Source organism: Narcine bancroftii, chromosome 4 (assembly GCF_036971445.1).
Source record: "Narcine bancroftii isolate sNarBan1 chromosome 4, sNarBan1.hap1, whole genome shotgun sequence".
Lineage (NCBI taxonomy): Eukaryota > Metazoa > Chordata > Chondrichthyes > Torpediniformes > Narcinidae > Narcine > Narcine bancroftii.
This window is the reverse complement of record NC_091472.1, coordinates 316,055,890-316,070,829: the sequence shown is the minus strand read 5'-3', so window position 1 is coordinate 316,070,829 and position 14,940 is coordinate 316,055,890. Positions and strand designations below refer to the sequence as shown.

At 44.2% G+C, this 14,940-nt stretch overlaps 1 protein-coding gene across 7 annotated transcripts in view; it reads right to left on the bottom strand.

Moving 5' to 3' along the window:
* Positions 1–12,681: 12,681 nt before the first annotated feature.
* The window catches only part of usp37 (ubiquitin specific peptidase 37), a 95,539-nt gene continuing 93,280 nt past the window's right edge, over positions 12,682–14,940 (bottom strand). For all 7 annotated transcript variants that reach the window (XM_069936013.1, XM_069936017.1, XM_069936018.1 and 4 more), the window contains one exon: positions 12,682–13,370. In XM_069936013.1, coding sequence (XP_069792114.1) covers positions 13,283–13,370 — 88 coding nt within the window. In that variant the 3' untranslated portion in view covers positions 12,682–13,282. The remainder of the gene's footprint in view (positions 13,371–14,940) is intronic.

Below are 14,940 nucleotides of genomic sequence, written 5' to 3'. Positions count from 1 at the left end.
TCTCCACCTCCTCAATTGACATGCTCTGCCAGGATCATTGTCTGAAGAGGGCTCACAAAAATCATTGAGGACCCCTTCCACATCTTTCAGCTGCTCCCATCGGGGAAGAGATACAGGAGTATTAGAGCCAGCACACCAGACTGAGGAACAGCATCTTTCCACGGGCTGTGAGAATGCTGAACGACCAAAGGAACTGCTCACACTAACTGCCCGAGACCCTTGTATTTACGAATCATGATTTATACGGAGAAATACTTGTCCTGCGAATGTATTATTTGTAGATGTGTTATGTCTAGTTGTGTCTGCATGTTTTACACTGAGGACCGGAGAACGCTGTTTCAACGGGTTGTACTTATAAAATCCAACCACCTAGTCAGACTGCTGTTGACTCCGTACAGGCTTTAAATGACTGTTAATGGAAACGACGGTGGCTTTATTTAAAAATCCTGCAACCACGGGGTCGGCGCCCAAGATGGCAGCGCCAGTCAAATGGAGCTTGGCCTGTCGATGGTTGGGACTTGACTCTGTGAGGCTGCGGAAGCCCACTGGAGGCAAATCCATAGACTCTCAGCAACACCGGGGACTCTCTTTTGCTTCTTTTTCTCTGACTGCAAGAGGTGCTTCAGGCAATTTCTGCTGATGGCGAATCTGTCTGCCTTACGGCGACGTAAACGAATTCCATGTAATATTGCATTGCCAATAATATTATATGACAATAAAGGAATCTTGATAATGAACTTGACTTACCAATGGTTCTCATCACCACCTGCTGGTCGCTCGTTATATTTGTCATTTCTAGTCGAGAATTAATCTCGTTGGTCAGTTATACTCTCGTGCTCGGGCAGACACATCATTGCTGCCACAATTCCTTCAGCCTGGGAGTCCAAGGAAGGCATTGCATGTTCCTTTATTTGGCTATATTATGTATATATGTAAGCAATGTTATTTGTTTATATTAGTTTATATCTAATAATTTGTGTAATTATGGCAGTATTTGTTTTGTATGAAGCCACAGAACATTACAACACAGAAACAGGCCCCCTCGGCCCTTCTAGTCTGTGCCAAACCATTTTTTTTGCTTAGTCCCATCACCCTGCACCCACTCCATAGCCCTTCAATACCTCTCCCATTCATGTACCTGTCCAAATTTTTCTTAAATGTTAAAATTGAGCCCACATTCACCACCGTAACTTCCAGCTCGTTCTACACGCCCATCACTCTCTCAGTGCAGAAGTTCCTCCTAAACTTTTCCCCTTTTCATTCTTAACCCATGACCTCTGGTTTGTATTTCACCTACCCTCAGTGGAAAAAGCTTTTCTACATTTACTCTGTCTACCCCCCTCATTTTTAAAATATTTAAAATTTTAAATCTCCCCTCATACTTCTACGCTCCTAACCTGTTTAACTTTCCCTGTAACTCAGTTCAAGTCTGGGTAATATCCTTGTAAATCTTCTCTGCACTTTTTCTATCTTTTTGAGATCTTTCCTGTAGTTCGGTGACCAAAATTTCACACAATCCTCCAAATTTGGCCTCACCAATAGCTTATGTAACTTTACCATAACATCCCAACTCTTGGACTCAGTACTTTGATTTATGAAGGCCAAGATGCTAATATCTCTCTTTACAACCCTGTCCACCTGTGACTTCACTTTCAGGGAATTATGTATTCGTATTCCCAGATCCCTCTGTTCTACCGCACTCCCCAGTGCCCGACCATTTACTGTGTACGGCCTTTCTTGGTTTGTCCTTCAAAAATGAAACACCTCACACTTGTCTGCATTAAATTCCATCGGCCATTTTTCAGCCCATTTTTCCAGCTGGTCCAGATCCCTCTGTAACCTTTGAAAACCTTCCTCACTGTCCACCACGTCTCCAATCTTAGTGTCATCTGCAAACTTGCTGATCCAGTTCACCACATTATCATCCAGATCATTGATATAGATGACAAACAACAATGGTCCCAGCACTGATCCCTGAGGCACCACCAGTCACAGGCCTCCAGTCTGAGAAGCATCATCCACCACTACTCTGGTTTCTTCCATCCAGCCAATGTCAAATCCAGTTTACTTCCTGACCATGAATACTGAGTGGCTGAACCTTCCTATCTAACTTCCCATAAGGAACCTTTTCAAAGGCCTTACTGAAGTCCACTTTCCTGATAACCCCCTCAAAAAAACTAAGATTGGTTAAACATGACCTACCACACACAAAGCCTTGTTGACTATTCCTAATCAGTTTTTGGCTATCCAAATAATTGTTTATCCATATAACCATTTACAGCACAGAACAGGCCAGTTCGGCACTACTAGTCCATGCCGTAACAAATTCCCACCCTCCTAGTCCCACTGACCAGCACCCCTCCAATCCTCTCCCCTCCATGTAATTATCCAGTCTTTCCTTAAATGTAATCAATGATCCCGCCTCAACCACGTCTTCCGGAAGCTCATTTCACATCCCTACCACCTTTGCGTAAAGAAATTTCCCCTCATGTTCCCCTTATAATTTTCCCCCTTCAATCTTAAACCATGCCCTCCAGTTTGAATCTCCCCCACTCTTAATTGAAAAAGCCTATCCACGTTTACTCTGTCTGTCCCTTTTAAAATCTTAAACACCTCTATCAAGTCCCCTCTCAATCTTCTACGCTCCAGAGAAAAAAGCCCTAGTCTGCACAACCTTTCCCTGTAACTCAAACCTTGAAATCCTGTCAACATTCTCGTGAACCTTCTCTGCACTCTCTCTATTTTGTTTATATTTCCAATAATTTGGTGACCAAAACTGTACACAGTACTCCAAATTTGGCCTCACCAATGCCTTGTACAATTTCATCATAACCTCCCTACTCTTGAATTCAATACTCCGATTTATGAAGGCCAACATTCCAAATGCCTTCTTCACCACACCATCTACCTGAGTATCAGCCTTGAGGGTACTATTTACCACAACTCCTAAATCCCTTTGTTGCTCTGCACGTCTCAATCGCCTACCATTTAATGCATATGACCTATTTAGATTTGCCTTTCCAAAATGTAACACCTCACACTTATCTGTATTAAATTCCATCAGCCATTTCTCAGCCCACACCTCCAGCCTTCCTAAATCACCTTTTAATCTACGGTAATCTTCCTCACTGTCCCAACACCACCCAATCTTTGTATCATCCACAAACTTGCTTATCCAATTCTCCACCCCTACTTCCAGATCGTTAATATATATAACAAACAATAGTGGACCCAGGACCGAACCCTGAGGAACTCCACTAATCACTGGCCTCCAATTGGACAAACAATTTTCACCACTACTCTCTGACACCTCCCATCCAACCATGGCTGAATCCATTTCACTACCTCCTTATTTATACCTAATGCCTCCACCTTTTTTCCTAACCTCCTGTGGGGAACTTTGTCAAAAGCTTTATTAAAGTCTAAATAGACAACATCCACATCTTTCCCTCCATCAACCTTTTTTGTAACCCCCTTGAAAAACTCAATCAGGTTTGTCAAGCATGATCTACCCCTGACAAAACCATGCTGATTACTCCCTATCAATCCCTGTACCTCCAAATATTTGTAAATACCATCCCTCAGAACACTTTCCATCAACTTACCCACCACAGACGTCAGACTCATGGGCCTATAATTCCCAGGTTTACATTTGGACCCTTTCTTAAACAGCGGAACCACATGCGCCACCCTCCAATCCTTTGGCACTACCCCTGTGACCAGTGACATCCTAAATATCTCTGTTAATGGCCCTACTATCTGTCCACAAGCCTCCCTGAGTGTCCTTGGGAATATTTTGTCCGGTCCCAGAGATTTATCCACCTTTATTTTTTTCAACACAGCCATCACTACCTCCTCGGTTATCCTTATAGGCTTCATGACCTCCCCACTATTTTTCTTTACAACTGGTTCAACATTTTTTTCCCTAGTGAATACCGAGGCAAAGAAATCATTCAAAATTTCCCCCATCTCCTCTGACTTCTCACTCAGCCTACCCTCGCTATCTACAAGGGGTCCAATTTTATCCCTCACTAATCTTTTACTTATAATGTACCTATAGAAACCCTTTGGATTTATTTTTACTCTATCTGCCAAAGCATCTTCGTGCCTCTTTTTGGCCTTTCTAATTTCTTTCTTAAGATTTTTTCTACACTCCTTGTAGTCCTCTTTCAATTCCACATCACCCTGCTGTTTATACCTCTTGTACACCTCCCTCTTTCTCCTAACCAAATTTTTAACATTCCTCGAAAACCAAGGCTCCCTATGACTTCCAGCCTTTCCTTTGATCCTCACTGGGACATAACTACTCTGTACCCGCAAAATTTCTTCTTTGAATATTCTCCATTTCTCATTTACATCCTTTCCTGAAATAATCCTGTCCCACTCAATACTCTCCAAAGCCATTCTCATTCCTTCAAATTTGCTTTTCTCCAATCCAGAACCTCAACTTTAGGCCCTTCTTTGCTCTTCCCTAAAACTACCTAAAACTAACAGAGTTATGATCACTAGACTCAATTGGATCTCCAACATTAATGTCCGATACCTGACCTCGCTCATTCCCTAACAGGAGATCTAGTATTACACCGTCCTGAGTTGGTTCTTCTACTAATTGATTTAGAAAACAATCTTGAACACATTTAATGAACTCCAGCCCATCCAGCCCTCTAACTGTCTGGGTATCCCAATCAATGTGAGGGAAGTTAAAATCTCCCATGATCACTACCCTATGATTCTCACACATATACATTATCTCCCTACAAATTTGTTCCTCTAATTTTCTTGGCCCATTTGGTGGTCTGTAATACACCCCTATTAGCACCCTCATGCCTCCTTCACCCCTCAATTCCACCCAAACAGCCTCACTGGACGATCCCTCCAGACCATCCTGTCACCTCACGGCAGTAATGTCTTCCTTAACAAGCAGAGCAACTCCTCCTCCTTTTTTACCCCCTGCTCTATCACATCTAAAACAAATGTATCCTGGAATAATATCCAATGTCTTAGAACACCTTCCAATAATTGACCTGCTACTGACCTCTCACTGGCCCATAACTTACTTTTGGAGGCTTTTTTTAAACAACTTTAGCTACCCTCCAAATCTCTGGCACCACAACTGTGACTAAGGGCATTTTAAATATTTCTGTCAGAGCTACATGCTTCAGGATTATAAAAACAATGCTCGAGAAACTCATCAAATTAAACACTGTACTTAATGTAACAAAGATACATAACCAATGTTTCAGGCTTGAGCCCTTCATCAAGGAATGAGTAAATGGGACAGGTGCCTGATTGGGGGCTCAAACACGAAACATTGGTTATGTATCTTTATCTTTGCTACATAAAGTCCACTGTATGACTTGCTGAGTTTCTCCAGCATCGTGTTTGAAGAACCAAGTGTCTGCAGACTTTCGTGTTTCACTTCTCCTTTAAGATTGTAAGTGCCTCATTTATTTATTTTACACTTTACAGTTAAAAAGTGTACAATTGTTTAGAACAAGGATTTGCAGTAATAAGTGTGAACTTTACTCCAACCCCCTGCCTCGTTTCTGTCTAACGTTCACTATCTATATAAACAGTGTAGACAAAACACACACCAAGAATAAAAGATATTGATGTACAAGAGCAGGGAGGTTATTCTGGAATTGTCAGCAGATGATATTTCACCGTTACAGGAAGGTCGTGTTGGTCCTAACACCAGATCAGAGGGGATAGGCTGGAGAATTATAGCTGGGAGACAAACAGAAATTTTTTTTAAATACAAAGGGAACTAAGGGAGATTTAATTCTATAAAATTTTGAGGTGCTAAGAAAGAACTTGGCAGAGAGTGGTGGGTGTGTGGAACGAGCTGCCAAATGAATTGGTGAATGCAGGCTTTCAATTTTGACATTTAAGAAGAATTTGGGTAGGTACATGGATGGGAGAGGTCTGGAGGGCTATAGAATGGGTGCCAGTCAGTGGGATTAAAAACAAAAAATATTCAGCATGGACTAGAAGGGCCAAAAGGCCTGTTTCTGTGCTGTAATGTTCTATGGTTCCAAGTTGGAATCTGAAACTCACTGCCAAAAACAGTGGTTCTCAATCTTTTCACTCACATACCACCTTAATTAATCCCTTTGCCATAGGCACTCTGTGGCTAGTGAGGAATTACTTAAGGTGGTATATGAGTGGGGGAAAAAAGGTTGAGAACCACTTCCCTGCAAGTAATACCCCCTCAGCACATTTAATCCAGAGATTAAGGATTCAGCACCGACATCTAAATCCAATGGACCTCAGTCTATTCGCTTATGTGTGCGCAGAGTTTTCAACTTCCCTGTATTAATAAATTTAAGACTTTCCACATCTTTGAGTTCTTTTGCTTTACCGACCCCAGTAATATTTTTCCTCAAAAAATACTCTCAAAGCTCTCCTATCACACAGCTCATCCGTAATTTAAATCTGTAAATTTAAAAAAAATTAACGGCAACTCCATCAGCCTGGGAGATGCACAAGAGCTAAAGATGCTGGAATCTTTAGCAGGTGAGACACAGCCATGGACAGAAATAGTCAACATTTTGGGTTGGGACCCTTCATCGAGACTAAGATAGCAGTGCAAGAGATCTTCACGGAACTCCCTTCGGGGCAGGTGGCCTGCTTCAAGTTCCAGACCCAATACAAAATTCTAATCCACAATATTAACTCTTCTATGCTCTCAGCAAAACTACTGATCTTTGCACTTTTTTTATCCTAACAGATTGAGTTCCTACTACAGGATATGCATTCAAGGTAGTGGGTGGGAGGTGGGGGCAGAGAAAATAGTTTAAAGGACATGTGCAGGGCATACAAAGTGCTAAATGGGCTGGCATATACTATGGTGGTGGCTTAAGAGACATCTCGACCAGCATTCTCAAATTGTGGGGGTGGGGGGGGGGGGGGGGAGGGGAGGGGGGGAGGGAGGTCAGGCCACATTTAAGGGGAGCCATAGATTTAAACAATATTTTATGATTACATTTCAATTTTAAAACTAAAATCTTTCAAATAATCTATGCCCAAGGTGGTGGCATCTGTGCACTGCAGTGGTCACGAGGGGTTGCAGACTCTCGGCGCAGGGCACCAGAAATGGGGAGAACACCATTCGTGTTGAGAAGCAGAGCAAACGACCCTACAGGATGGTGTCCATGGTAGCGGATCAGCCCGGGGTTGGGGGGGGGGGGGCACTCAGCAGCTGAGGGACCCGCACAGGCTGCAGGTGACTTGGGCACGGGGGATCCGCAGAGGCTGCTGGAGACCAGCTCATGGGAACCATGTAGCAGAGCTGGGATTCGAGAGGGTGCTGAGGGCAAGAATGGCTCCTGAAGGCGTCCAGATCGTGTCGGGGGTTTGGATCTGGAGCTCGGGTTGCCGATGGATCGAAGTAGAGTCTGTGCGGCAGTAGGACCGCTGGAGGTGAATCATGGACATTAAGCGTCTCTGAAGGGACTCTCTCTTACTGTAAGGGGCACCGGTTGACAGTAATGAGAATTCTTTGCCTTGTGGCAGGCAGAAGACAAATTCACCTAATATTACATTCTATACTATACATGACAACAAAGGAATCTTGAATCTAGTCGGTAGAAGTATGGAGGAAACCAACTAAACTTGACTTCCATGTGAAGAAGGGGGCCTATAAACTTTGGGCAGAGTCCTAAGGGGGGGGGGGTGGAAATCAGATCTATACAGATCTATTAGGTTGAGAATGGCTGTTCTACACAAAGAGAAAAGTTTTAGTTTACATTGAGCTTCTCATTCAGCACAATGTTGTGGACTGAATGGCTTGTTCTCTGCTCTGGAGGGGAATGGGGTCTGCACCAGCTCTATGCAAGAGCTAGTCCCATCCCTCTACTTTCCCCATACCTTGCTATTTTTGGTCTTTCATTTATTCACCCAATTCCTAATTCTGGCATGGGGTCCATAAAATTAGACAGGGAGAAGTGGGACCATAAAAGGATTGAACAGAAAAAGCAGGTGGCACAGGTTCTGATCACAAAAAAGATCAGCCTTTTCAGTAATCGGATTCAGTAGGTTCATGACTATCGGCCCACAGATCACCTCTGTTCTGTGCAGGTTCCTCACTTCACTTCCAAAAGCACTGACTTCCTCTTTAAATGCTCCCACTGATCCAGCCACCATAACCCTCCGGGGGGTAGCAAATTCCAGAGTGAGAAGAAGAATTCTGACATCTTCATCTTAAATGACCACTTTGTCTTGCAACTGTGTCCTCTTGCCTGAGATTCCTCCACTGGAGATCATCTCAACATTCATCCAGTCATGGAGGTAGGCAAGGGGTCTGCAGCTCTTGAAGAACGAGAATCTCCCAGGTGCTGGAGGATCTCCGGATACGCAGCATCCATCAATAGCAACAGGCAGTTGACACTTCAGGCCTGGGCCCTTCAAGAAGGCATCCCAGATGAAGAGCTCAGGTTGAAACCATTGACTGCCTATTACTTTCCTTGAATGCTACGTGACCTGTGGAGCTCCTCCAGCTCTTTTGTGCACTGATCCACCTCGTCGTCTTCTCGAGGATAAAATACATTTTAATAAGAATACTCCTCACTCTTGAGGGATGATGGAGATCTCAGAGCAGGATGGGATGGACCAGAACTTCGGGGAAATAGCCACTCCATGATTAGGAATTGCTCACTTTCATTTAAAAGGATAAAAAAGAATGTCGAACAGTGACGTTTTTTAAAGCAGAATCATGAGTTTTATTGTCACAAGTCATCTCTGCAAGGGCTGTTTAAAAAAACTAAATAATCACAGGGACAGCAGCAGTAATCGTCACAGGCAAAACTCATCTGCTAAAACACAGAAAAAAAACCCTTAAATATAGAAAACGCTGCCCTCAGTCTTGAGAGGAGGCAACCTTGGACCACCAGGGACTGCGAGCACAGGAGAATGTATGCACCAAACTGGGCTAGAGTGGTTATGAACAGAGCCCTTGTATCAAAAAGAAGTGTCACATTCACTCAACTGTTATGGCCTGTTCATACACCAAAAATTGGTGTCATGTACACACATAAATATCTGGATATATATATTTATATATTATACAAATACAAGCAGTGTCAATGGAGTTCCAGCTAAGGTGAGCTGGTGGCTGGACCAGAATCAGGAACCATAAAATAAAGTTTTGGGGGGCAGGGGGGGGAAAATCAGTCCTTTGGAAATCCGCAAAGCCAGAAGCTCAGGTTGAGTGATGAGCTCCTGCAATGGGAGAGGATCATGCCAGCAATACAGGGTGGCCGCCAGGTTACTGCTCCCTGAGGCTTTGTTCCACTCCGTCTGGGAACCCGTCATCTTCACCGTGACAGAGCCGGAGCCAGAAGCTCAGGTTGAGTGATGAGCTCCTGCAATGGGAGAGGATCATGCCAGCAATACAGGGTGGCCGCCAGGTTACTGCTCCCTGAGGCTTTGTTCCATTCCGTCTGGGAACCCGTCATCTTCACCGTGACAGAGCCGGAGCCGTGGCTCCACTCTGGGTTAACGGTAGAAAGGGCAGCGAGTTAAGTCCAGGTCGGCCTTAATTTCTCGAATGGGACCAATCTACCTTGCTCTCTTCTTAAGCCTCGAGTGATTGGAGACTGTCAAGTAGAGATAAATTCTACACAAGGAGTCCTGAGTTCAGGGTATGTGAAGGAAGGGATGGAGAGATTTCTGTAGCTTATCAAAAGGGACCAGATTACCGAGAGTGTTTGTTAAGCAGGGTGGGAAAAAAGTTAGATGCACTGTCCCAAGGCTCAGCAGCTTGGAATAAAGAGCACAGTCTGCCTTCAGCAGGCCAACAGGAAGATTACTGCCACTTCTGCTCTCTCCAAAATGTGAAACCCAGGTGATTACTTGGGGTAAACGCAAGGGTAAATGCGCAGAGCAGGCATTAGGTGTTTGGTGGAAAGATGAGATGATCCGGAGCAGACATGGACCAGGTTGCAAAGGGAGTTTTTGCCAAAGATGTGGGCAGAACACTAATGGCTGTTTTGATGCCACTCAGTTTAAAAATAATTAAAAGTATAAAACCTCCAAAATGTTTGAGAGTGGGGCACCAGTTGGTGTTAGAATGTTTAGTGCTTCAGTAAGTTTGGGTTTAGATGGAGAGGCAGTGAGAACCTGAATGAAATTCAATCTACCCTCAGACAGGGCTAAACATGTCAGTAACATAATCCTGAAACAGTGAGGTCAGGAACACTGAAACTGACAAACCCACTACCAACCTCTCCAATCGGCCACTTGACGTGTCTGCTCCTCCAGTTAAAAATAATAATTTGATTTATTAGCTTATCAAGCAACGGGTCACTTCATCTGAAAGCAAGCAGATCCAGTCCTAAGGCTGTGCCAACCTCAGTCCTGCTGCTAAGACTCATCATGACCTGGTGACTGGTTCAATGTGCAGGAAATGGAAAAGCAAGAACAAATACCAGGGAAGGTGTGGGGTGCCTCAGATGCCGCAAACCAGTAACTGATGCCAAACGCAATATGCTAGGGGAACCCAGTAGATTAAAGCAGCATCAGTGGGAGGACAAGAATGGTCAATGTTTCGATTCTTGATTAAGAATTTAGGCTTGAAGCATAGACCATTCTTTTTCTCCCGCTGATATTGCTCGAACCGCTGAGTACTTCTGGCACATTGTGTTTGGCTTCAGATTCTAGCATCTCCAGCCTCTCGTGTGTCATCAGGAACTGATGGCTGTGTGCAGTTCCTGAGAAGTGCAGAAGGCTGTTAGTAAAACAATATATCTGGACAGTGTCATCCTGCTGAAGGAAGTCTGCGGCAGGTCTTCCCTCCAACCCCTGTATGGCAGAGCCTACTACCCTAAACCTGGCAGAAAAGTGCACCAACCCACAAACAATCCCAGAGGGACAGAAAACATGCCCACCCTCCTCCTGCTCCATCACTGACCTTTTCCATATGTACAACCAAACAAGCTGATGTAACCCAGTGTTTGATCAGTACCAGGCTTTGAGGGTGGCACAGTATCAGGGCCATTCATACAGCTTGGTGTCCACCACTGGTAACCGGCCTCAACCCAAACCATCTCCCAGAAGCTGTACAACTTGTGGCTCGCCATTCCTGCCTGCTGAATGAATCTGGCTGCAATGACAATGCTGAGCATTGAGCAACATTCTCCACCGAGTCCAGCGGAGGGATGAGGATGCCAGCACCAGCTGACACATCTAGCACGGGGCACACACACCTGAACAGGGTTGCTGGCCTTCAACAGAGAGGCAACTGGAGCCAAATGGGGTGGATTTCTTCTCCACTTTATTTTAACTAATGCACAAATTAAATGTGGATTTAAATGAACATTCTTGATTGCTTTTTATTTAAATGTCTTTCAATTATTTCTAAATAGCTCTGTCAGAAAAGCAGCAGGGCAGCCTGCAGCTAGGATCTAACTGAAGACACACAGGAGAGTTGTTGCTCCAGTTTACAGCATCTAATGAGAGAACTCGGCATCAGCGGGAGAAAAGGAATGGTTGATGTTTCAGGCTGGAACCCTCCAAGACTTGATGAAGGATATTGGACCAAAACCTCCACCATTCCTTTTCTTCCACTGATGCTGCTTGACCCACTGAGCCCCCCCCCCCCCCCCCCCCCCCCCCCCCCCCCACCCAGCAGATTGTTTTATGCTCCCATTAATTGAAGTTTAGATCCTGATTGCTTTGCCTTGCTGCAGGAGCTGTGTGGAAGGCGCAGGCTGGGCCAAGCACAAACCCACCCAAAGGCAGGAAGCTGATAGAGATTTGGTTGGGAGGCTGTTGAAATAAAATGCAGAGAGAGGTTCCCCAGATATTTGTTGAACTGTCTTCCTGCAGGCCAGTTGCAGATCCACCTTAAATCTAAAGTGCAACAGCACCTCAAGTATTTATTTAGGATTATCAGATGAAGGCTCCAATTACCAGCAGGAGAGTCATTGTTTGGATGAGTCTGGTTAAAATTGGAAGGTCCAATCAAGAACAGGGCACCACATAAATATACCCAGGAATGTCACAGTTACACTCCTAAAGCATTAACCTATTTAACACATGCTCAGCTCTCTCGGAAATTTGCAGTGCCACAGAGTTATTCCAGAGAGAAAACACCAATATTCTCTGCATATTCTGCTGCCAGTTTCCAGATGGCAAGAAAGGCATTTCCTTTGATCTTGGAGGAACAATAGAGGAGGTCGTGGATGAAGCAACTGTTTCCTCCAATGTATGGAACCCGAGAGGAGGGAAATAAAGTGCAGAGTGAAATTGGTGGTAGCTGAACCCACGGGATTTCTCACTTTGGCACACGGAGGCAGCAAAGTTACCAGTAACCCCAACAGGTTTGACAAGGCCACAACACAATTATTATTAGATTCATCCTCAATCAGTGTGTCAGTGATTGGCTTGGTTTAAAGCACACAATATTGGGCACTTGAGCTGGTCTGTTTTTGGGTAAAGATCCCCAACACTATGTTGCTGGTATAACAGAACCAATTGCCACCTTTGCATTATGCTTTGGGAAAACCTCACTTAGCACCTTCTGTGGAAAATGCACAACTTGCTCAAGTCAAGGGGGGGGGGGGGGGGGGGAGGGAGAAAGGGGGTTGAGCACGAGGTCCTGAAAGAAAAGGGAGGCCACAGCAACTGGTCAGATCCAGAATTCTTCCATTCTCCAAAAGAAAAATATGACATCCCATCAGAAACATGGAAATACAGTGTTAATGTTATGGCCTTCAAAAAAACCTTTAGATAATACAACTAAATGATACAAAATGAAGCCTAAACCCTGTTTCAGCCTCGTGGTCTGAATGCCTTGGGGAGCTCCTGAGTACTTAAAGCAACCAGTTGAGCCAGTGCACTAGGCCTTCAACTTGTGAGCCCTCTCTCTCATGACAAACACAAAGGCCGCTTCAGGGCAAGAATGGCAATTCTAGATTCATATATTATATATTTCTTAAAAAAAATATATAAAACCCTAATGTCTAAACAGCCTCATGATATCAATCCATCTTGAATTCCTTGGGAATCTTTGGAAATAGTGCGAGATTGACACCAGTACCAGACCAGGTTTCATGTCAAAAGGTCTGGTGCAGGTTGTTGAGAGGAGTGAGCTCACCACATTGTGGTCCAGTGTTGAACTCCAGCACCATTCCCTGGCTTCAAAAGACAGAAGGGGTAGGCCCTGACCAGTGCATTCTGGTGTAGATCTATCACTATTTTAGGAGGTATTTTTTCCCAGGATGAACTGTAAACATCATTCAGTCCCTGGTTTCAGTAACTTGGTGCTGCTGTTTGCCTTCTGTCACAGTGGTTGCAGCACAGGTCTGTTGCAGTCCAAACTGATTGGCTGTGGGCTTTTTTCAGCTTCCACTAACTCTTCCAGTATCTCCCTGTGCATAGGATAGAAGGAAGGGAGATTAGTCATGGAAGTGACCCCCACGGGCAGCAATGCATTGAGAAGAAGGGATCTAGAGGCACAGAGATGGGCAGAATGAGATGCCATTATCAATCTTGCACTGGCATTGTTGACCAGCACCACATCTATAAACAGGGGCAAATCATATGGGCACCCCTATGGTAACATGTCACAACAGATTTGGGATTGTGGGGGGAAATTCAAGAGTCTGGGATCAGTGGTGACTGGGGGAAAAGGGAAGAGAGGTGGTCCTGAAACCAACAACTATGTTACACGTGTTTTACACTATAAGATGCTGAGTATCATCCAGTTTTCCATTCTATTCCATTACCGGTTATCCCAACCAAGTGAGAGTAATGGTAATAAAGTGAACAAAGAGCCTCCAACATTTTGTTTAACATAGAGAAACACAAAACTACAGATGCCGGAATGATAAGTGATCAAAGTTTCTGGAATCTAGGCTTGGGTTGCAGATGGTTTGAAATGAACTATAGTCTTGTGGGAGGCTGTGGGAGCGCGCGAGGAAAATCCACAGACACTCAGTGACCTTGGGGAGACTCTCTTTTGCTTCTTTTTCAATTTTGTATAACATTACATTTTTGTTTTTATTTTATGACAAAAAATAGTATCTGATGTGAAATAGCAACCAGAGTAATGCTGAGAAGTCTCGAGTGCTTCACTTTGGAAGGAATAATCAAAACAAGGACATACGAGTAAATGGGAGGGCATGGAGGAATGCAGTGGAGCAGAAAGATCTAGGAATAATGCTTCATCATTCCTTGAAGGTAGAATCTCATGTGGATAGGGTGGTGAAGAAGGATTTTAGTATGGTGGCCTTTATAAATCAAAGCACAGAATACAGGATCTGGGAAGTGATATCGAGACTGTTCAAGGGATTGGTGAGGCCAAATTTGGAAAACTGTGTGCAGTTCTAGTCCCCAAATTATAGGAAGGATATCAACAAGGTAGAGAGAGTGCAGAGAAGATTTATGAAAATGTTACCTTGGTTTCAGAATCTAGATTACAAAGAAAGATTGAGCAGATTAGGTCTTTGTTCCTTGGAGCGTAGAAGGTTGAGGGGGGATTTGATCGAGGTATTTAAGATTATGAGGGGGTTAGATAGAGTTGATGTGGATGGGCTTTTTCCCTTGAGGGCAGGAGAGATTGAAACAAGAGGTCATGAGTTAAGAATTAAAGGACAAAAGTTTAGAAGCAACATGAGGGGGAACATGAGTGGTGGCTGTAATGAACTTCCAGGAGAAGTAGTGGTGGTAAGGTCAATTTTGTCATTTAAGGAAAAATTGGATAGGTATATGGATGGGAGGGGAATGGAGGGTTATGGGCAAGGTGCAGGTTGGTGGGACTAGAGGAGAGGGCTTGGTTCGGTGCAGATGAGAAGGGCCGAGATGGCCTGTTTCCATGGTGTAATTGTTATATGGTTATAGATTACTGAGCCATAGATCCCATCCCATTATTCTGAGGCATCCCATCAAAACAGTAGTCTGTCCTGCTTACAACTCTGGACCCACTAAAGTGATCAAATC